The 22,243-nt window shown below is 38.9% G+C and overlaps 1 protein-coding gene across 3 annotated transcripts; it reads right to left on the reverse strand.

Annotated features, from left to right (window-relative positions):
- Nucleotides 1-1,197: 1,197 nt before the first annotated feature.
- dazl (deleted in azoospermia-like) lies at nt 1,198-21,828 on the reverse strand. 3 transcript variants are annotated; one of them, XM_060864929.1, is made up of 10 exons: nt 21,690-21,828; nt 20,985-21,089; nt 20,820-20,911; nt 15,728-15,779; nt 15,535-15,619; nt 12,927-13,054; nt 12,606-12,686; nt 11,667-11,717; nt 7,123-7,195; nt 1,198-2,288 (listed from the first exon to the last, which is right to left on the reverse strand). In XM_060864929.1, exons 1-9 carry the CDS (start codon nt 21,690-21,692, stop codon nt 7,151-7,153), a joined length of 642 nt encoding a protein of 213 aa, XP_060720912.1. In that variant the 5' UTR covers nt 21,693-21,828; the 3' UTR covers nt 1,198-2,288; nt 7,123-7,150. The 3 variants fall into 3 exon arrangements, with proteins under 3 accessions (XP_060720912.1, XP_060720911.1, XP_060720910.1); XM_060864928.1 differs by lacking the exon at nt 21,690-21,828 and adding an exon at nt 21,423-21,534 and having other exon boundaries at nt 15,535-15,613; XM_060864927.1 differs by lacking the exon at nt 21,690-21,828 and adding an exon at nt 21,423-21,533.
- Nucleotides 21,829-22,243: the final 415 nt, after the last annotated feature.

Genomic DNA, 22,243 nt, shown 5'->3' on the forward strand with positions numbered 1-22,243 from the left:
AGTCGAACAAGTCAGTTTGTCCACTAAACGCATTTAGGTGTGAAGTGTAACTGAATGTTCTTTAGTGAGAATGAAGAAAACATCTGTATGTGTTTATCCATCTAAAGAGAGACACTGGATCTCACTGATGGTGAACCACATCATAAAATTTTAGCAGATGTTATCATTGACAATATCCTTAAACCCCCAAATAAATATCCATCTGACTGCTAAATAACCCAACAATAGACCCCCCACCCCACCCTACCCACCATGCTAAATACTGCTAAAAAAAACACTTCACTTTAAATGTAGTGATCAGAAAACTACCCCAATCCCTGCCGAATGACCTAAACCCAAATATAATCAGTCAAACCTAAAGAAACACGTCTAAATACACCGATAAATTCTACCCAAATCGATAAACTTTGGATTTGTTTGTAGATGATCAACATTTCACATCCTGGTGATGCCACAACCCTCAGTGGCTGGAAACCATGCGAGTAATGTTTGCGGCTAGCTAACAGTGGGTACAGAGTGAGTATGCAGAAGAGGGCAGATAGCACTTTCCTATGAGCATCTTATGATGTCTTGTGACGCAGCATGAACAGATGGATGATCATACAGTATACAAGAGGCTGGCTGGAGAAAAACTGTGAAATCTTGCTGGGGAGGAATAGTTTCTGATGCTACTGTAAAACAGCCTCCAATTTAAAAACTGATTTAAAATTTAATTTAAAATAAATTCATTAGAAAGAGGAAAGGACCATTTGCAACCAATTCATGGTGCTACAAAGGCCAATCACCCCTCATACATCATCCCTGGAGACTAAGAGAACATTTTTATACGTCACAAATGTAACAGAAGTAAGTGTAAAACTGATTATAAACAAAGCTAATTAAGTTACCGGATAAAGATATGATGACGTTTATAGAAGACAATAACCAGCTATGAAGGTTCATTCTGTAGCTCTGTTTGACTGAAATTAGGCAAAAAGGAATAAATGGAATAAGTGACTTTCAGCATATGATCATGTGACTGTTTATAAGGTCTACACTCAGACACACACACACAGAGTAAAACTTTATTTAACATCAACTTTATTTCTTCATAAACAAGACAAGACACCAAACCTTTATTAGTATACATACAAAACTGAAGAGTGATAACAACGCTGTCAATCACAGCAGAGTTCTTAGAGGTCATGGGAAGTGTAAAGAGGGAACAATCCATCAGAGGCCAAAGGCTCCAGAACAGTATCGCTAACAATATGGTTTTCAACACCTGCAGCTTACCAACAACTATTTAAATCTGAAAATGACAAATCTTACCAAGACAAAATCACCCTAATATTAAAAATAAAAATATCTCCCTTGTGTAATATAAATCAGCATTAACGAAGTGAAGGAAAAAACAGCGAACCTTTAACAAAAGCACCACAAATATCAAACATCAGCAAACGTGTAAAGAATTTGTCTTCGGTCATTACCTGGTGAATTAAAACTGGCCAAACCCTTTGTGACTAAAGCCTTTTTACAGAAACAATTTTAAAATGTATTCTGAATCAATCGATCATTCTTATTTAATGTAATTTATTTATTTTTCTTTCCTCTCCTATAAGCTGTAAATTAAGAGACATCAGATTGTAATGTGTTAATCAAAGGGGCAAAGCCGCAAAATAAATCCAAACACAACAACAAAACCCCTGAGAAATGTTCGAAATATTAACAAATTCTAGAATCCCAAGTTGTTCTGACTAAATAATAAATATATATAAAAATAAAAGCAGGACGGCACTTACAGTGAGAGAGATGAGGTCGGTGAAGCTGGAGCTTTGTCAGCATGAATGACAAGCAACAAATAGAATGATTCGATTTGCTGAACTGAACGTGAACAATTTATATTAGCCTCGAGAACGGTCGCGTTCCCCTTTAGATCAAAAGCGTCTGAAAAGCGACAGAAGTGCGAACGTTAAAATAAACAACAGAAACGAAACAGAAATGCCTTTGTGATTTTAAAAGTGTCTTTTTTCAAAGGTTTGGGCTCACAAAAGCAAAGAAAAGAACAATGCAAATAAACTGGGGGAAAAAAAAATTAAGTGTGTAAATGTATTCAGTCTCTCTCTCCCACACACACACACAGTATGCAGCCTTCTATTTGACCACATGGCCATGATTTGGGCATCACATCGACATATCACGCAGACTGGGACCTTAATATCCAAAACCAATCACACCAGAGGTAGAATGCTGAAGATGTTTCCCCACAAGTCCATGTCATTTCCACGAAGACATCAGCACCTTGGTTTCTGGTCATAAAGAAGACAAGTTAGGATGGTGGTTAATAAGCGAAAACCAGCAACTATGATTAAATAGTCAAGAATTGATTCTCAGCTTAAGTCAGAATCAAATTCTGTTCTTCACATCAAATGGAGATGGAACTGAACCCTGTATATTACATTATAGTACGGTGTCAAAACACAACACACACACTGGGAATCTTTTACTGAGCATCTGCCATCTTCTGGAGACTTTAAGTGCTGCAGTTTTTTGTCTTTTTATCTATCTATCTATCTATCTATCTATCTATCTATCTATCTATCTATCTATCTATCTATCTTCGTTTCTTTTCATGCAAAAACAACAACCTCAATTATTTGGAATTATTTGCTAAAAGTATAATGTTTTTGTACTGACTCCATTATAAAGTCAGAAAATAAACATGTAAAAATCTGTAAAAATGTTTAAATGGAGACATTTTTTTTTAATTTCCCATAGCATGTTAATGAAGGCTTTTTCCCCTTCAAATGATTAACTACAATCAATGCAGTCTTTTTTAAAAGGAGAAAAAAAAAAGTTTTTTATCTTTTTATTATCAAACACATTGACAATATTTCTCTTTTATTTCTATCAGACTGATAGTGAAGTCCACAGATACTGGATTAGCTTATAGAAGAATACCATAAAAAACAAATGAAAAACTATTGAGGAGGTAATAGGACGTTTTGTTTTTAACCCTCCTATACAAATTAGGAGCGCTGAGTCAACTTGACCTTGTCTGTTTTGACTGCTTATAAAAAATGAAGTATATATGATAGCCTTGTTTTTCTTCACCTTTTTAGTCTAACTTGTTTCCAACATATTAACATATATTTTACAAAAAAAATATATACATTTGGTATAATAAACCTTATCTATATACAAAAATGCCTCATTTTTTAGTAAAAAAAAAAAAACAGAAATTTTGAATTATTTTCACTATAGAGGCACAAAAGTTGATGCACAATTACAGGCTGGTATATTTCAAGGGCAGGAGATTGTTTTGAAACCATTTTGACCATTTTTAATGTCAGCAAATAATAAAACCTGTTTTTTTCCAGGCCAAATTGACTTGAATGCTTATAAATCAAAAATTCTACAATTATCACAATTCTGTGTGTAATATCTATTTTACACTTGTAATATGTATTTTGCCCACCTGATGTCATCTGATCAACCAACAACAGGCTACACACACACTCAAACATGCCATAATTTCATGTGAATAAAACTTTGTTTACCTCCTTATGTTTTTTTATTATACTTAATTTATGAATGATAAACCTTATGAAATATTGCCATGTTTTGAGTAAAATAAGCAGAAATTATTAAATATTATTTTGGATAACCACTGACTGATAAATGTCAACATTACTCAGCATATCTCCAGGCCAAAGCTGATTAATGCAACTCTAAATTCATAAATAAGAGAGAGGAAACATATGATTTGATTTGAATATGAAAACACAACGTGTGTGTGTGCGTAAAGATTGTTGGTAGAAGAGGAAGAGAAGAGAAGATATTGTCCCCAGCTGGACAAATGCATATAACAAGTGTGAATTATTTACAAATGATTGTTTTTTTTGGAGGCCCAATGAATTGCTATGCCCAGTGCTTGTGTGTGTGTGGCATCATTTCGGTAGATCATATTTTGCCCTCTGCTAGGCATAGGTATATCAAAAGTGAGAAATATTTACAAATGTGTAGCTTTTTTTTTCTGGAGGCCTAATGAAATACAATGCCCAATGTGTGTGTGTGTTTGTGTGCATGTGTGTGTATGAGTGTGTGTGAAATGTTTACAAATGTGTAGCTATTGTTTTGTCTGGAGGCCAACTGAATTGCAATGCCCAATGCTTTGAACAGTGTTTGACTGTGTGTGTGTGTGTGTGCGCGTGTGTAGCATTATTTCGGTAGATCATATTTTGCCCTCTCATAAGGGGGCAGAAAGCCCCAGACAACATAGCTCCTAGGATCATTCAGGCACGCAAACCCCTCCACCACAATAAGGTGGCGGGTTCGAGAAGGGTATGAGAAATTTAATATCAAGGTCCGTGACATCGCATGGTATGACGCAACCGGGGCCCCACCCTGGAGCCAGGCCGGGCTCAGCCCGAAGGAGCGATGTGGGGCCGATCTCCTGTGGGCCCACCACCTGCAGGAGGAACTGTAAGGGGCTGGTGCAATGTGGATTGGGTGGCAGTCGAAGGCGGAGGGACTATATCTCTCGGCTGGCCTGGAAACGCCTCGGTATTCCCCCGGAAGAAGTGTCTGGGGAGAGGGAAGTCTGGGCGTCCCTGCTTAGACTGCTGCCCCTGCCCCGGATAAGTGGTAGAAAATGGATGGATGGGTGGATGGATATTTTGCCCTCTGCTAGGCGAAGGCATATCAAAAGTGTGAAATATTTACAAATGTTTGGCTTTTTTTTCTTTTCTGAAGGCCTAATGAAATGCAATGCCCAATTTGTGTGTGTGTGTTTGTGTGTGGGGTGTGAGTGTGTGTTTTGGGTGCGTGTGTTAGTGGACATTTTAAGTGTGCATGTTTGTGTATGTGTATGTATGTTCATTTCGCTGAAAAGGGCAAAAGTGTGACCTATTGCCCCACTAAATGTGGCCGGGTCAAAATGACCCAAGCTGTTCCAAAACGCAAAGTATATATTGTTCTGAACACATAGTTCAACGAAAATAGACAAAATTAATTTTGCTTGCAAAGTTCATAATTTGGAACAATCCTGGTAAATTTCAGGCAAATATGTGGAAAAAAAACAAAGTTATGACACATTAAATTCTTCCAGCCGGGTCAAATAGACCCAGGGAAAATAGGAAGGTAGTTTAAGTACTTCAGAATGAGGCAGAACTTTAGACGTCTTTTGAAAGACAGCCAGTCACTCAGCTGTTCAGACATCTAGGGAAAATTCATTTGACCACTTCAGGTGACAGAAAATGGTGAAACCAGTCAAGCAGTGCTGGAGGATTGGATGAAGCATGCTGCAGTATGGGGTGTGATGAGTGTTTTCAGGTAAGTGGGTGGTGCGGGTAAGATCAGTGAGTTGCCCAGGGAGATTGCAAAAGCCTGACATGGAGACGAATCACCTGGGATGATGGACTTCACTTTTGCTGGGAGTAAGTTTCATGCGGTCGAGCTGCCATCCATGATGAGATGACTGCCAGAGATGGTAAGATCTGAGCACCAACAGTAATGTCTGAAGGAAGGAGAGAATGGGTTGAGGGTCATCCACACACAGTGATATGAAAGCCCATGTGACTAGTGGAGTGTCTTTGTGGAGCAGATTTAGATCCCTCCATGTCACCTGATCCATGTAGGAAGCAAATTATTGCCCTGCTGTGCCACAAATAAGACTCTTGAGGATGGAAAAGAAGCCTTTGGTTTGACCAAGAACAATGCTCTTGAAAAGTCTGACTGAGCTATCAGCATCAAGCTTCCAAGTGACAGCCAAAAGGTTCGCATTGAAGCCAAACTAGTTTGGGATCTTGGAGGTTGTTCTATGGAAGTCTTGTGAAATAAACTGGAAGTGAGGAGAATTGTAGGACAACATGACTTGCAGAATCGATTCTGTTACTAGTATAGTGGTATGTTGGTGAAACCCTGAGTGTGTTGTGTGGGAGCTGGGGTAGAAGCATTTTCAACCTTCTCATCACAAAAGGTGGCAAAATCTACAGCAGTCAGGGAGGACATTTACATTTACATCATCTGGCAGACACCCTTACGCAGAAAGACTGCCATCTTCTCTCACTTTTATACAACTAAGCAATTGAGGGTTAAAGGGCCTTGCTCAGGGGCCCAGCAGTGGCAGCTTGGTGGACCTGAGATTTGAAGTCGCAAACCCTTGAGCGGACACCTTAACCATAAACTACGTCACCCGGAGAAGGACAGAGAAGTAGGAGACAGATGGGGAAGGTTCCAGCAAGCTGTTCAAATATATTACAAGATATTTCATGTCTTATTTAAATAGTGAGAATAGATCTGTCATTGTCACAATACATTCACCCTACATGTAGCTCTTTTGGGACGCATTATGAAAACAGCTATGCTTAATTCTAGCAAAAAAGAGTCTCTAGTGCATCAAGCTGTGAGCTAGTTAATGTGCAACTCCATGCTACTTGAGCCACAGTCTCTAAAATAAACCTTTCTACACAAATCAGTTAATCAAACTCAGCAACATAAAGGTAGAAATGGACAGAACATGAACTTCAACGGTTAAATTTTATAAATACTTGTAAATTGTAGGCACTTTCTTTTAATCTAATATCCTGAGACGCCGTTATAGATGTGAAACACGCTCACCTTTATTGTAACACCTATACATTTACGCAGTTCTCCAAACAGCCAATCATGGTGCAGATACAGGTCAGATACAGCTAGGTGGACCTGGGATCTGAACTCACAACCTTCCGAATGGTAGCCCAACACCTTAACCACTAGGCTACCACTATCCTGTCTAAACTCTAGAAATGGCTGTGTGAGAATAGCCCAAATCAGCCCATCTGACACCAACAGCCATGTCCTGGTTAAAGTCACCGAGTTCACAGTTTTCACCCCTACTTGTGCAGCTAAAGTTCAAGAACCTCACATCAAACATGATTTTATGCAGTGTGCTGCTGCCAAAATTGGATAGGCACATAAATGATTCAGTGTTCAGGAGCGGTTGGAGGATGCAAGTGCTATTCTTCCTGCTTCCAGGCAACATATGATTTCAGTTGTATCTACAACAGGCTGATGTGGATGGAGACTTGCATTAAAGCCAAGCAGAAATAATTATACGAAATAATGTCAAAATTCATTAAAAGAAGAAAAGGGAGTTCTTACCATGAAGACAGCCCACCTCTAGAATGGACTACAGAAGTGTCAGCAATGTCTGGACTCCACAATCCACAAAGTTCTAAAATTCACAAGCACAAAAGTTAGTGTACTGTTATATAACTAGTCTAAACTTGTCAGTCTAAATTCAGGCTCACGGAATAGCTTTGTCTAGAGAGAATTGTCTATTTTTTTTAAGTTTTCAGTTATCCACTGCACTATCTGATTTAACCGTGGATATAGCGGATGTGCTAAAGCTCCAAATAACAGTTGTTATGCTTATCGCTGCCATGTTGCCTTGAAGCGGGCTATTTGTGTGTTTGTGGACATTTTTGATACAACTCTGGTAGAGCTGCATCAGTGAAAGTATTTGCACCCTGGAATATGATATTGTAGATCAATATGTGCAGTAAGGCGTTTAAATCCAACATACAGAGCTCAGCGTAAATGAGTACACCCCCTTTAAAAAGTAACATTTTAAACAATATCTCAATATGAACACAAAACAATTGTCCAAAATGTTGACAAGACTTAGTTTAATATAACACCTGTTTAACTTATAACATGAAAATAAAGTTAATAACTTAATTTAAAATACACATTTTTCAGTTTAGCTGAAATTAGGGTGATGCAAAAATGAGTACACCCCACTGAAAGTGTCCGGAGCAAAGCAAAATTTTAGACTACAAATGTCTAATTTAACAAGAATTCAACCACAGGTGAGTAAGTATTCATTACACCAGTGTCCAGCAGACAGTTGACTATAAAAGGGTGTTAGGCTACATCCCATTTCATGCTGTCAGCAATGGCACCACATGGAAGAGAAATGTCACAAAACCTGAGAAAGAAAATAATTTCTCTACACCAGAAAGGTGAAGGCTACAAGAAGATTAGCAGAGCTTTACTTATCAGTCAGAATACCGTAGCAAAAGTGGTACAAAAATAAAAAAAAAGATGGAACTGCAACCATCTCACAGAGATGTCCAAGTCATCCTGTTCACTGTAGTTATCTAAAGAAGTAGAAAGCCAAACTGGGAAGACTATTTACCGTGACAATACGGCATACACTGCACAGGAATGCCATGCATGGGTGCCGTCCACGAAAGAAACCTCTACTAAAGGCCAGGCACAAAATAGCCCGCCTAGAGTTTGCCAAGGCCCATACTGACAATGAAGACTACTGGGACTCTATACTCTGGAGTGATGAGACCAAGATAAATGTTAATGGAACTGATGGCTTGAAAACTGTATGGCGTCTCAAAGGTGAGGAATACAAAGAAAAATGCATGGTGCCTACAGTGAAACATGGTGGTGGCAGTATCCTTATGTGGGACTGCATGAGTGCTGCTGGTGTCGGGGAGCTGCATTTCATTGATGGCATCATGAATTCACAGATGTACTGCTCTATACTGAAAGAGAAGATGCTACCATCACTCCATGCCCTTGGTCGTCGTGCACTTTAACAACATGATAATGATCCTAAACACACATCTAAGGCCACGGTTAGATTTCTGAAGAACAGGGTAAAAGTGATTCAGTGGCAAGTATGTCTCCTGATCTGAACCCAATTGAACACCTATGGGGTATTCTGAAGAGAAAGTTGAACATCACTCTCCATCCAGCATCCAATCTCTCATTATTGAAGAATGGAAAAAGATGTTGCAAAATGTCGCCAGCTTTTCCATTCCATGTTGTAGCAATTTTGGCTCGCAAAGCAAGGTAAATATTTATAAGTAATTATAACGTGTTACAGTGACTCCTAAATATTTTAACCGAAGTTGACGGTAATGGAATTAACATTACACTTATTTGGTCTGTGCGTCCGGTGAACAGGCCATGTAACCTTTATTAATTCTATGAGGGCGGTATCTTCCCTTTTACTTTATACCGTAATTTCAATTAAATGAATTTAATAGAGCATGTAGTTCAGACCAGATGTTGCAGGTACCTTACGTTTGTGAGCGATACTCAGAGACAATCACTTGTGGAACAAAAATATGGCGTTTAATGAAAGAGACAAACGCAACATAAAACTAACTACATGAACAACAAAAGAAATAGAGAAAACAAAAATGAGAAAAAAACACACAAAAGGAATTGAAAGTGGGGAAATGGAGGAAGAGACTGGAAAGGAAGAAATTAGAAAGGAAGGAAAGGAATGGAAAGCTTAGACTACAAAATTAATCACACCCTGACTGGGAAATCACCACAGAAACTTAAATTTACCTTACGATTCGATGCGAGATTCCTACTTGAAATACACATCTAAATTGATTGGTAAAGGGAACGGTTACTTGCATTGGCTTGCTGCACAAGAGTCCGGATGCAACAGAGAAATCTCTGAAGAGTCAGTTAGGGTGGGGTCAGATGTTCTTCCAAGTTCTCCAAGATCAGAGCAGTTGTTGTTATTGGAAGTGAAGCTTGCTGGAAGTTGTCTCCAAGCTGTTCCGAAAGTCTGACCACGGATTGGTGGTGTTTGTGACAATTTAAAGGTCCCGAACTCCACCCATCTTTGGGGAGATGGCCAACACTACGGCCCGGGTTTCGGAGGGAAAAACTCTCTTTGTTTCAGGTGTCTGTGGGTGTGGTTTAGCTAACAAACTTTTAGATAACTTTAAAGTTTTTATCCAAGGTGTATTAAGATGGTATAGCGCCTTTCGTGCTCAAATAAAATACACCATTGATTGAAAAATGAGTAACCGATAATTTTGTGGTCATTTGGATACTAAACATGAAGGGGAATGACGGTATAAAGGCATCGGTACATTATATACACAGATCAGTAATCAAAGTGTAACTGATGTTACTACGATATTGTGTTCTGATAAAGGAGAAAGAAACAAGAATGAAACACAAAACAAAATGCATTTGCATTAGGGAAGTGAAAAACAATTTTGTATACATCCTGACATCAGACCTTAAAAGGACATACAGCCTTAGAACAGGTATACATTAACATGCCAGGATCGGTAATCAAAGTATAACTGATGTTAATCCAGTGTTGTGTTCTGATACCTAAATAAAATACACCCATTTCAGGAAAGTAAGGAGCAAGTAATTTTAAGTCAGGCAAGTCTTAACAGAAGAAACACATTACAACAGGGTTATAAGAATAAGAATCTTAGAGTATCTTATCTACTTGTTTTATTAGTAAAAGGAATGTCCCATTGTGTTGTGTGTGTGTGTGTGTGTGCGCGTGTGTATGCGTGCGCGTGCACGAGTCTGGTTGAGGTCCCTATGAGTTCAATCAGAGAAACAGCATGGTCTTATCTGGTCTTTGTGTAGGATCCCAGACCTCCTGGAGCCAGGTGTGTGTGTTACAATGTTTACACATACAATGTCTAGAAGACTTGGTGCTGTCATTAACAAAGTACTAGATGTAGTCTAGCTGTTGTGGGGTGTACTCATTTTTGCATCACCCTAATTTGAGTTAAACTGAAAAATGTGTATTTTAAATTAAATTATTAACTTTATTTTCATGTTATAAGTTAAACAGATGTTATAGTAAACTAAGTCTGGTCAAAATTTTGGACAATTGTTTTGTGTTCATTGGGATATTGTTTAAAATGTTACTTTTTAAAGGGGGTGTACTCATTCATGCTGAGCACTGTACATTCATCATCAAAGTTGAGATGTGTGAACGTCCAGAACATTAAACAATGGATACTAAGTTCTTCTTGCTTCATTCTGACAAGAGAGATTTACCTTCACCAGGGCCACAGGGAGCTAGTAGCAAGCTTTACATTTATGTTGTAACTCTGGATGATCTTTCAGTTACATAATGTGCAGCAAGAAGAAAAGACCTGGTGTGGTTACTGACGGTATCAGTGTTGCCCCGGTATTGTGGACGAGTAGCATTAATCGTAGAAAATGTACAAGCAATACTCCACACAACTGCAGAATACGTGACAGCTATGAGTGACCTATCGTACATGTAGTTAAAAACAAGTATAATGCAGCTACAGAGAGCTACGAGACTGAATGAATGTTCATTTTTAATGACAGGTGGCTGTTGATGACTGCTGGTGACTAGATGTTGTCGAGTCCAGCAATGCAACGACGGTGAGAAAAGTTCTCTCAGTACAGTGCATGTGATCCCTGTCCGGATTATCCAAATGTCCAAGGTTCTAGTAGCAACATCACGCACTGATGCTATGGCAACCAGACACAGCGATTTTATCACCGCAAGTGTGCATGTAGCTTTAAAATCAGCCAGTTCATGGAAAAAGCCTTTTGTTTCAGGCACCGACCGAGTATTTAATTATTCATGTTTATTATTGTTCAATTTTTTATGTCGCGAAGAGCCTGAACGGCTCGTAAACACACTGTGTTAGACGTCGTAATTATCTGGAGAAGGAAACTATTTTTGGCATATTGATAATATTAATACACACTAACAGATTTGTAGGACTTGTAATGTTCTTTTAAATATAAAGTAAAACTTTATATCCGAGGATCGAATGTTTATATTGTATGACTGTCTTAACTGACATCACATGATTCTTTGATTGAATATGTTTTTTTTTGTTTGTTGAAGAACAAATAAAACTGACCTGATTCATAAACCTGGTCCTCTGGTCAGCACACCACTGTGGCGGGGAATACTGGCACAAACAAAATCAGAAAAGTCAATTACAATAAAATAATGCACACCTTCTGGCCAATCAGGCTGGACTATTCAGCTACACTGTGGTAAACTGTTATAAAGCATAATAAACTCGTATTTATGATGTGTGCGCATACACAGAGGATTAACCCACTGCGTTTGACACGTGCTTGTGCACGGTCACGATCGTCTGCATAAAAAACACCCGTAATAACCACCATAAGGCAAAAATAATAAATAAACTTTGAGATTCTAGATTGGATTTAGATTGTGCTACTGTTACACAAATGGTGTATTTGGTACTTTCCCCAAATAAAATAAAATAATATAAAATGTATTTTGAGTAATCTTAATAAAGGTACATGTTGTATTTGACTTGTAGATGGTTGGGATGCAGCAGAGAAATCTGTCTTTGATGGGCCAGAGATGTAAAAATGCGTGACTGCTACTGTAATGTGCAATCTTCAAAGCCTTGCTCATGCCTGGAGCAGATATCTGTATGACAACATGCCCAAACTGCTTATTTCTTAATATGGGATTACTAATGAAAGGCAATGTTGACTTTAAAATTCATCACGTGTGCCTAAGACATTAATGAAAGGTCTTTTGGTGGGGAAGCTACAAAATCGCCATGTCAATGTGAATCATCATCAGCCACACCCCATGTTAACAAATATGGATAGTGTCATTAACCTGCTCCAGTTTATAGTTAGTGCTAACACAATACTCCATTCTAATCACTAATAGCTTATAACATACGTTAGAGTGAAATACCCTGCCTACTTCTGCTTCCTTGTTAATAGACACGAACCTGTCCGTGATTAAAACCATTAATGTCATGAGAAATGTCAGATACTGAATGGTTGTGCTGATGGTGACTGCATACCGGGTAGCTGTAGGCTGTCTGTGTATAATTCATAGTCATTTGAGGAATCATGACTCCGGGAACATTTGGATAAGCATACGGCTGGAGACAAACACAAACAAAACAAAAACACATGATCACTATCCACTTGTGTAGTATTTGCTATAAAGAAGGTAGAATACTGATCTTATTTATATTACATAGTCTGTTTATTCTCCAGGACGAGGTTTACTTAACATGCTTATTAACATCATAGATCAGCTGTGTTTGTACACCATTGTACTATGTTGTGTACAGCATAAAGACTTACGGTTTAAAGCATTATGAAGAATCCAAACGTACCTGTAGGTACTGTGGTCCTCCCCCGAGCACAGTGGGTGGAGCCAGGCTGGGAGGGCAGCATGTACAGTAGACACAGGGGGAGGGGCTTACCCATTGTGATGGACCAATCAGAGGTGATGGGATAGAACCTATATTATGGGAACATGTACTTATTACAAAAATTAATCGGTTAACCTCGCACAAACGGACATAAACAGAACACACAAAAACAGGCCTCATTTAACAAGCTGGATACTAATAGATTTCTGCATCTGAAAGTTGATTTAAAAAAAAAAATCCTAAAAGATAAAAACACACAAATGCATTAAGTGTTCACACAAAACATTTGTTTCCTACTCCTGGGTATGTGTAGATTTAGTAGTAGCCTTTGTTGTCACTGGTCACAGGTACCAGCGAAATTAGCCATCAACCAGTCCATACAACAATACAACATGACGAGGGGGGGACACGACAGGAAGACAGCTGATTGAAATACAGCATAACATGAGGGAAGGGAGGAGAAAAAAACAACCCCCAGACTATGCTCCTGTGGGGAGTACAGTGTGAGAACAGGAAAAAAACACCTCAGCAACATAAGCACATAATCAGTACACCATAAACACACGACTTGCAACAGGGGAGGGGAGTGGGGGCAGAGGTAATCCAGCACAGGCAAGCAGCCATCCGGTCCTGCAGCCATTCTCGGCGCTGTCAGACTGGTGGTACAAAGCGGTGAATGCATATCTTTATATACGTGTGTGTGTGGATTGTTTGGTCTTGGGGCAAGTAGACGCATTCCAATTTACACGACTACTCTTAGTCCATTCTGGTCTCCTAATTGATCCATTTGCCTTTCAAAACCCGTGAGCTTCTCCGTGATATTATCCATATTGCGGTTAATAGTCCCAGTGCTGACCGCTCTGCCCACTGCTTCAATCATGACGGGCAGCCGCTACCGTTTCCTGAATTTATATGATTTATATACAAGACTAAAGTATACAAACACTTAGGGCAAAGCCTTTAAAACTCATTTTTAACAGCTCCACATATATAACTGTAGTTTTGGCCATCTACTTTTTAATTATTTAGAGACAGATTGTTTTAATTTTAATAGACTATAGCACAAATCCAACGGGTCAGATGTTTACATACACCAAGATAACTGTGCCTTTAAACAGCAGGACCTTCAAACTACAAAATCTGTAGGAAGACGTTTCTGAGTGTCTGAAGGTGCCACGTTCATCTGTACAAACAGAACCATCATACCATGAAGGAGAAGCACTCTGTCTCCTAGAGATAAACAAAGTATCCACAGAGAAATGAGACCTGTATCAACATACAGTAAAAGTGATCCGAACACTGTTCAGCATATGGGGCCACATTTATTACTGTTTGGAGAACTGACTTCTTGTTTGAGGAAACTAAAGTAATGACTGTGCTTAGGTTTGGAAGCAAAACGGTGAGACCTGCAAGCCAATAAAACTTCCAGCACCTTATTGTGAGCAGCTTGTGGAAGGCCAACCCAAAAAGCCTGAGCCAAGTTACACAATTTAAAGGCAATAATTTATCAAATACTATCCCACTGCAAAAAGTAATAAAATAAATAAAAGCTGAAATAAAATCAATCATTCTCTCAAAGAATTATTGACATTTCACACGCTTAGAACAAAAAAGTGAAACTGGCTGAAGAAAATGTTTTCTAGGATTAAATGTCGAGAACTGGAAAAAGAATAACGGACTGTCGCGTATGTAAATGTGTGTGTACACGCTGGGTGGATGAGACCTGTGATATGACACATTAGTCCTCACCTAAGCATGTGATATCGGAGAACTGGCTGGCTGGTAGGTGGGAAATGACTGACAATTTATTTATATATCACAATTAATTACAACGGGGTGCACGGTGGCTTAGTGGTTAGCACATTCGCCTCACACCTCCAGGGTTGGGGGTTCGATTCCCGCCTCCACCTTGTGTGTGTGGAGTTTGCATGTTCTCCCCGTGCCTCGGGGGTTTCCTCCGGGTACTCCGGTTTCCTCCCCCGATACAAAGACATGCATGGTAGGTAGATTGGCAGCTCTGGAAAATTATCCGTAGTGTGTGAGTGCGTGAGTGAATGTGAGTGTGTGTGTGTGCCCTGCGATGGGTTGGCACTCCGTCCAGGGTGTATCCTGCCTTGATGCCCGATGACGCCTGAGATAGGCACAGGCTCCCCGTGACCCGAGGTAGTTCGGATAAGCGGTAGAAAATGAATGAATGAATTAATTACAACAAAAAACACACAACAAACAGAAAAATCGTACAAATATTCCATCAGCCATATGCTTTTGAAAACAAAAATGTCTTTAACCTGGACTTAAAAATATTAAGAGAAGAGGCTTGTCTAATGGACAGTGGCAATTGTCTAGCTGAAATTATTTATTTATTTACTTTAAACAGATGAAGCGTCTGCAGCAGAAAGAAAACGGTGCTTCTGATCACAAACACTTTCAAACATAATCAGATCCCACCCCTGGAGCTAATAGCATGTGTGCTTATTTATCTGGATCTGTAACAAACACAGCTGCATCATCCACTAACCTCGTTTGTTTTTATTAGCTTTACCCTGAAGTCATGAAAACAAGTACAAACCTTGGAAACCCGACTCGTGAGAACTTCGCTCTTTCATGATGGCGGGACCCAGTTTGAGTTTCTTTCCTTTAAAAGTGACCTGTTGCTGGGAAGAAATGTGTAGTCACACGAGTCAACACCGTACTAACACACACATAATGAGCAAACACACTCCTACAGGCGTAATTATAAGGCTTAACAAGAACCTCCTTACTTCAGAAATGGTCTGAATGTCGACATCCTCGCTGAAGTAAACAAACCCGTAACTAGAGAAGACAGAAGAAGAAGAAAAAAAAACTCATCAGCAATAGTGAAGTTTTCCTATCTATCGTTCTCCCTCTACGGAAATTCTGGGTTTAACCACAAAAAATATTTAAGAAACATCATCAAAAGATAAAAACGAGAGTAACAAACAACACAAACAATTTTACACCAACACTTTGATACTTTCAAACGAACCTCCAAAGTTTTGTCAAAGACATTCAAGTTCGCCTTTACCGCTAGATCAGAAACTCGGCGCAAGAAATATTCCTTCTTAATCAATTAAAGCACGGCACCATGAATCGGTTACCTGCAAACATGCAAATCATTTGTCCATGTCATCAATCCTGTCGTCTATACGCTTTATAATACTAACAATAAATAAATATTAGAAGCAGAAGCTAACAGATATAGATGGAGAGATGTTAAATGAGCGGAATCCATCCCATCAGTCCAGAGGCAAAGGTTGGCTACATACATGGGAATAAACCCAACAACCTTCCTAACTTTACTTTGTGTATGGATTACTAGGTTTTTAGGCATTACAACCAAATTGGATCTGCATTTCAACAAATGTCAGAAAGAAAATCTGTTTATTAAAGTATATGTGTTATAATTATTGGCACACAATAACAATACATACAAAGGAGAAAAAAAAACCAGTATATGTTTTATGTAACACATTTGAATTTCGTATGGAAGCACGATGACGTCAAAACTGGTCAGGAGACACGGCAGCTCTCCGAAAGTCAGAATGATTTCAGGTGCTCCGTAAACCTGAAAGACATGAGAGAGTAAATAAATAAAGTGACCACAACAAAGACAGGAAATACTGCATGAGGTCTGAATAACTCCTGCCTGGCTTTGTTAACATAACCGTTTGGTTAATCCTATGACTGTGGATTTACTAAAACCCTGAAGATGATGAGATAGGAGCCCAAACGATTCCTGCGTAGCTGCCAAAAGTATGAAAGATTTTTCTCCAGTTTGCCATCAAGTAATAAATAAGTAAACGTTGTTAATCCTTGCAAACTGGGCCTTACACCATAAAACACGTAGTAGAGCTCCACATGCAGCATCCATTACCTGCAAGCTGTCCCACATCATCCTCAACAGACCTCATTGTGTTTAAACTTTACTTGGGGTTTTACCACCAGAGAAAAGAACGGGTTGCATAAGTGATGGTTTGGGATGCAATATAACAGTATTCCCAAGTCCCACTGTGTGATAGATGGTCCACTGCCGAGGACTACTGAACCGTTCAGGAGATCCTAACGTGTGCTCCTAACAATTCAAACATTGTACCCAAGACTGGTGACAGAGTGGGTTGATGAACATGGAAATGAATTTAAGTAGAAGCCTTTGTTATCCTGCAGCAAAGAGGGTTAAGTTCCTTGCTCAAAGCTTGAACCCTGATCTTCCAGTCAATAACCCATAGCATTAAACACTTGTCACCACTTGACCCTTAAACATCTCCCATGTTCTGCATGTCACCATAACTGAAGATCAATGATCCACTCTGGGGTGTTTTAGATGAGCAAGTCAAGAAAAGGTTTCCGTAACAGGCGTCTTGTAGTGACCATAGCTATGTAGTGACCACAGCTATGTAGTGACCACCATGCCGCTTATTTTGAGTGACATACGATTTGATGATCAACACTAGACCAGCCAGAGACAAACTGGCATTCTTGTGTAAGAAAATATAAATTCATTTTGACTGATTTGTTGTTTGTTACTTTTGTTCCCTGCATGCCAGCCTCTGCCAGCTTGGTCACGGACATCCAGCAGGGTGCATCAACCTCTGCAGCTGCCCATCTCCACCCAGCTCCTCGACCATCACCCAAAAGGAGGAGGTGCATATTCTGCACAAATAACACCAAAACCAGCAAAAGGTGCCAAAAGTTTGATACAAATATTTGCAAAACCCATAGCATTGTGCCCTGACACGCATGCAAATAAAGACAGACACACACATCCAGTTTCTGTTAATAGTATTTTTATAAAGACGTTCAAAATTGTTTTGAAATAAAATACGTTGTGTTTTGCGAATCGTATTTGTTTGCTCTCTCTTATTTATGAATACAGCTGCATCAGTCAGCTCTGAACCGGGGATATGTTGACAAATGTTTGACATACACCAGTCAGTGGTTATCCAAAATAATAGTTGTTAATTTCTGCTTATTTCACTCAAAAACACGGCACCATTTTATGTCAATAAGATTTATTGTTCATAAATTAAGTATAATAAAGAGGTGTGAAAGAAGTTTTATCTACATGAAATTATGGCATGTTTTTGAGTGGTGTATGTTTGTATGTGTTAGTGTGTGTGTGTATATATTACACACATTATATATATATATAAAAAGTGTGTGTGTGTAATTATATATATATATATATATATATATATATATATATATATATATATATATATATATATATATATATATGTGTGTGTGTGTGTGTGTGTGTGTGTGTGTGTGTGTGTGTAGAGATGAACAATGCTGGACAAAAGGCATATCAGTGTAAAATGCTCACAGATGTATACCGGAGCGCAGAAAGTCAAGTTAAAATCATTTTACACTTGACCCTTTAAGCAGTCAAAACAGACCAGGCTCATTTTTTTTAATTAAAAAAAATGAGTTAGACATTTATAGAAAAGTCATACCAAGGTTCAGCATACCAAATATTACAAAAATAAGTGCAAATTATGTTAATGGGTTGGAAACAAATTGACTAAAAAGGTGAAACAAAATAATGGTGATCGTATATAAATCATCTTTATAAGCAATTTGATTTGTCATTTTCTGATATTTACCCTGAAATATTTTAAACAACATGAACCACGGCACCTTTGGCCCTGATAGTCAAAGAAAATAACACTTAATATCTGGTTGTATATTGCTTACTTACAATAAACGCATCAAATGGACAAGCCACTGATAAACAAACTGTAGCCTTCTTCATTTGTATTGATTTCCCAGGGTTTGAGCACAGCTGGTTTTGGCTCTTGTGTATCCTGCTAGCTTACAAAAGCAAGAGTAAACAGCACCTGCAAACTGGCAACCCCGCTGAGGTTCGCTGTGTCTCACGGTCAAGAAAATAGTAGAGCTTACATGTTACATGTAACCTGCCTCAGTGTAAAAGTCTCCAAGCTATAGCAGTTTTTGTGGCTCATAGACTACAGTAACTTTTTCAGGACAAATGATGGAACTGTTACAGAAACATTTAGACTTTTGCTCAGTTTCAACCAAGACGATCGTACAGACAGGTTGGCTACGTCTCATAAACCCTAAATGGAGAAATCATTTAGGGAAAATATTTGATGTGGGTACTCCTGTGTGGTAAATGATCAACTCTCTTACCTGCTGGGACTCCACGACTTTGCCCAGGATCAACAGACCCTAAATATTCTGCAGCACAAAACACAAATATTTAAATGTCACATCTTCATTTTAGTCTTTGTGGAACATTATAATGGCTGATTGGTTGATATTACCTTCAGTTTTTTTTTTTGATGAACTGTTGATGGTACACTGGTCCTGTCACCACATCCTCACCACAGTCTGATCCTCACTGCATGTCAGCAACTTGGTGGTGCATTAAATATTTTGTCCCGTGCCGGATTTACATGAGACACGGTTTCTTTTTCTACCGATAAACTACACAACCAAATTATAGCTTGTATGTGCAGCGATTTATCCTGAATCTTGAGACGGTTTGGCTGTTATGGCCAGTGATGATTCTTTACCACGACTGAACATCTTCTGATTAATGTGTGTGTTGTGTGATTTAATCTGACCCATATATGTGTGTGTAGAAGGAACAGTACACATGTCCCAAAGGAACAATACGTCAGCCTTCACCCTCCCTGATTAGTAGTAGTTGATGAGGGGGAGAAGGCTGATGGGTGGGAATTGGGGAGGGTTTTTCTTTCCTGCCTCCTTTAATACATTTGCTTCATATCCATAAGCACATGTCTCATTATTAATGCAAACCAACAGCACAGCTGGGAATGAATGATAGCGTTGTTTACAATCTATGAAAAGCAAGAAAGACCCTTTGTGAACAACAACACTGTGTGTGTTGCTACAAAGCATTCAAGTTGGACAGAGATGCAAGTGCACTCATTATTTCTTATTTCCCTAAACAAAAGGTAAATGATATGTTTGTGTGTTGGAATACAATGTGGTTAGAAACCAACAGTATGGTCTTAAAAACAAACAAAAAATTATAATAATTAAAAAAAAAAAAAAAAAAGTATAATTTTTAATCAAAAATCTCAACATTCTCACTGTTGCATGTCTGATGATTTCTGTTCTCACTGTTGCATTTAGATTAATTATATTTTATAAAAAACACTTTCAACTAAAAACAATAGTATAAAAAAATGGATTTTGGCAAAGGATCATTAAATTCTAGGCAGACCGTAAATACAAACAAGATACAATGAGTCTAGAGACCAAGAGAAATTCTTGTTTTTAAAAAGCAGATGTTTTAGAGGCTTTATAATTCCCTAAAAACAGCCTTGAGAAGAAACGTACAGAAAGTTTCTACAGAAACATACACGGTTCCTTCAGACGGCGCTACAGAAGTTACTACAGAAACGTACACGGTTTCTTCAGATGCCACCAACTGATCTGCAGTCTGACATGCTTCTAACAGAGTTAACACTAGTTCGGTCTCGCTGATGGACTTTTACTCTTTCCACATGTTAAGTTTAGACATTTTGAGATTCTTGTCTTCTTTGGATCTACCTGCCTACATACGTACGTACGTGAACAGACATTTTCAGCATTAAAGCTTAACAAACCCAGACCCAGATCCTCCATCGCTGATGTTCACCCCTCAGCTGTCCTTCTCATATCCACGTCTGACGTTTGGTCAGATCTCAATGCCTTTTAGGAATCTTTTAAAAGCCCGAGACAGACTTTACGTGGTGACAGTTTTTGTTTTGTAGGTGCATTTCTCTATATCTCATACACCACGATTAAACAGATTAAAAACAAACATCAACAGACGGTTCTTTCTACACAAACACCACTGACCCTTTGCAGATGCCTCCACGGTAGGTGATGATTTTAACCTCCTTCACTTCACCGAACCGACCAAAGAAGTCTCGAATCTCATTTTCTTCAACCTGTGACCGAGAGAAACGACGTGTTTCACGTTTGTGTTTGGTCTCATTAGCACACATCAGTTTAGTGTCTCACCTTCATGTCTATTCCTCCTACAAACAGGGTGTTAGGTGTCATTTTGCCCTCAGGTAAGATGAAGCCGTTCGACATTGTGATCCCATGGCGGTGTTTGTGGAGATCCTGAGAGGGAAAAACACTCAATAAATCACAAACACAGGCTTAAAGAGAGCAGATATAACTCAGTTTCAAACCAATCGTTAAAACCAAGCGAAATAAATCGTTTAAAACCAATAACAATACAAGAAATAAACAACAGATGACTATTTTGTGGAGTTAATACGAGATGCTACACGTTTAGCTAATGCTAATTAGCTCCCTCACACGGATGCTGTCTAACATGGAGCTTGTGGACACAAACACACATCAGAACCAACTTTATTCTTTACCTCAAATCAAGATTTAAGGCTTTAGATTTATTACTTTGACCAAAAGAACAAAAATTAACGCACTTACAACGACTTTGTTAGCTAATGGAGTTAGCATAGCGGCTCAGTAAGGCTCGACCGGACCAGACATGTCTCAAATAAGACAAATGACACGCCGAATTAACAAAAAAATAACACGCCCAATTAAAGGACGGTGAAGTTTGTTGAGGTAAAAGTGCGTATAAAGGAGTTAGCTTAGCATAAAGACAGGTCTATGACGGCGCGAGCGCTTTCTGTCAGAACCCACAGCGACGTTTCACACGACGACAAAAATGTACATTCGGTTTTTACTCACCATGTCTAAAAATCGTTAAAATGTACCGAATAAATTAATTAACGTCCGCCCAAAATTTTCCCTCCCGTTTTTATGAAGCGTCGTGACAAAATGGAGGAGAATCAGCAGCAGCACGCGCGCACCTGAGCACTAATCAGTACTGAACCCTGAAAGTTCAAGTACATTTCACTATAGGGTTGTTGTTGTATGTTACACTCATAAGAGCGTGTTCGACACATTTATCTCATGCATATCGTGCATAAATTCAATTGTGTCACAGTCAGCAAAAAGAATAATATACATTTAGGCTTAAAAGAGTGAATATTAAAGGCTTTACTCCACTAAAATTCAGTTGTGTTGCACTGATCCAGCTATAAACACCTGGATTAAACACCTTCAGTAGATCTTATGACACCAAACCGGTTTTAATATCAGTTCGTACAGTGCTGTGGATGCGTGAGTGAGTGAGCAGGTTCAGGATGGAGGAAAGCTTCAGGTTCACCACAAGCCACCTTTGGAAAACGTGACGAGGTGCTCGGTCCCACGACGAGACCCTATAGAATAAAAGATCTGGG

Source organism: Tachysurus vachellii, chromosome 3 (genome assembly GCF_030014155.1).
Source record: "Tachysurus vachellii isolate PV-2020 chromosome 3, HZAU_Pvac_v1, whole genome shotgun sequence".
Classification (NCBI taxonomy): Eukaryota; Metazoa; Chordata; class Actinopteri; order Siluriformes; family Bagridae; genus Tachysurus; species Tachysurus vachellii.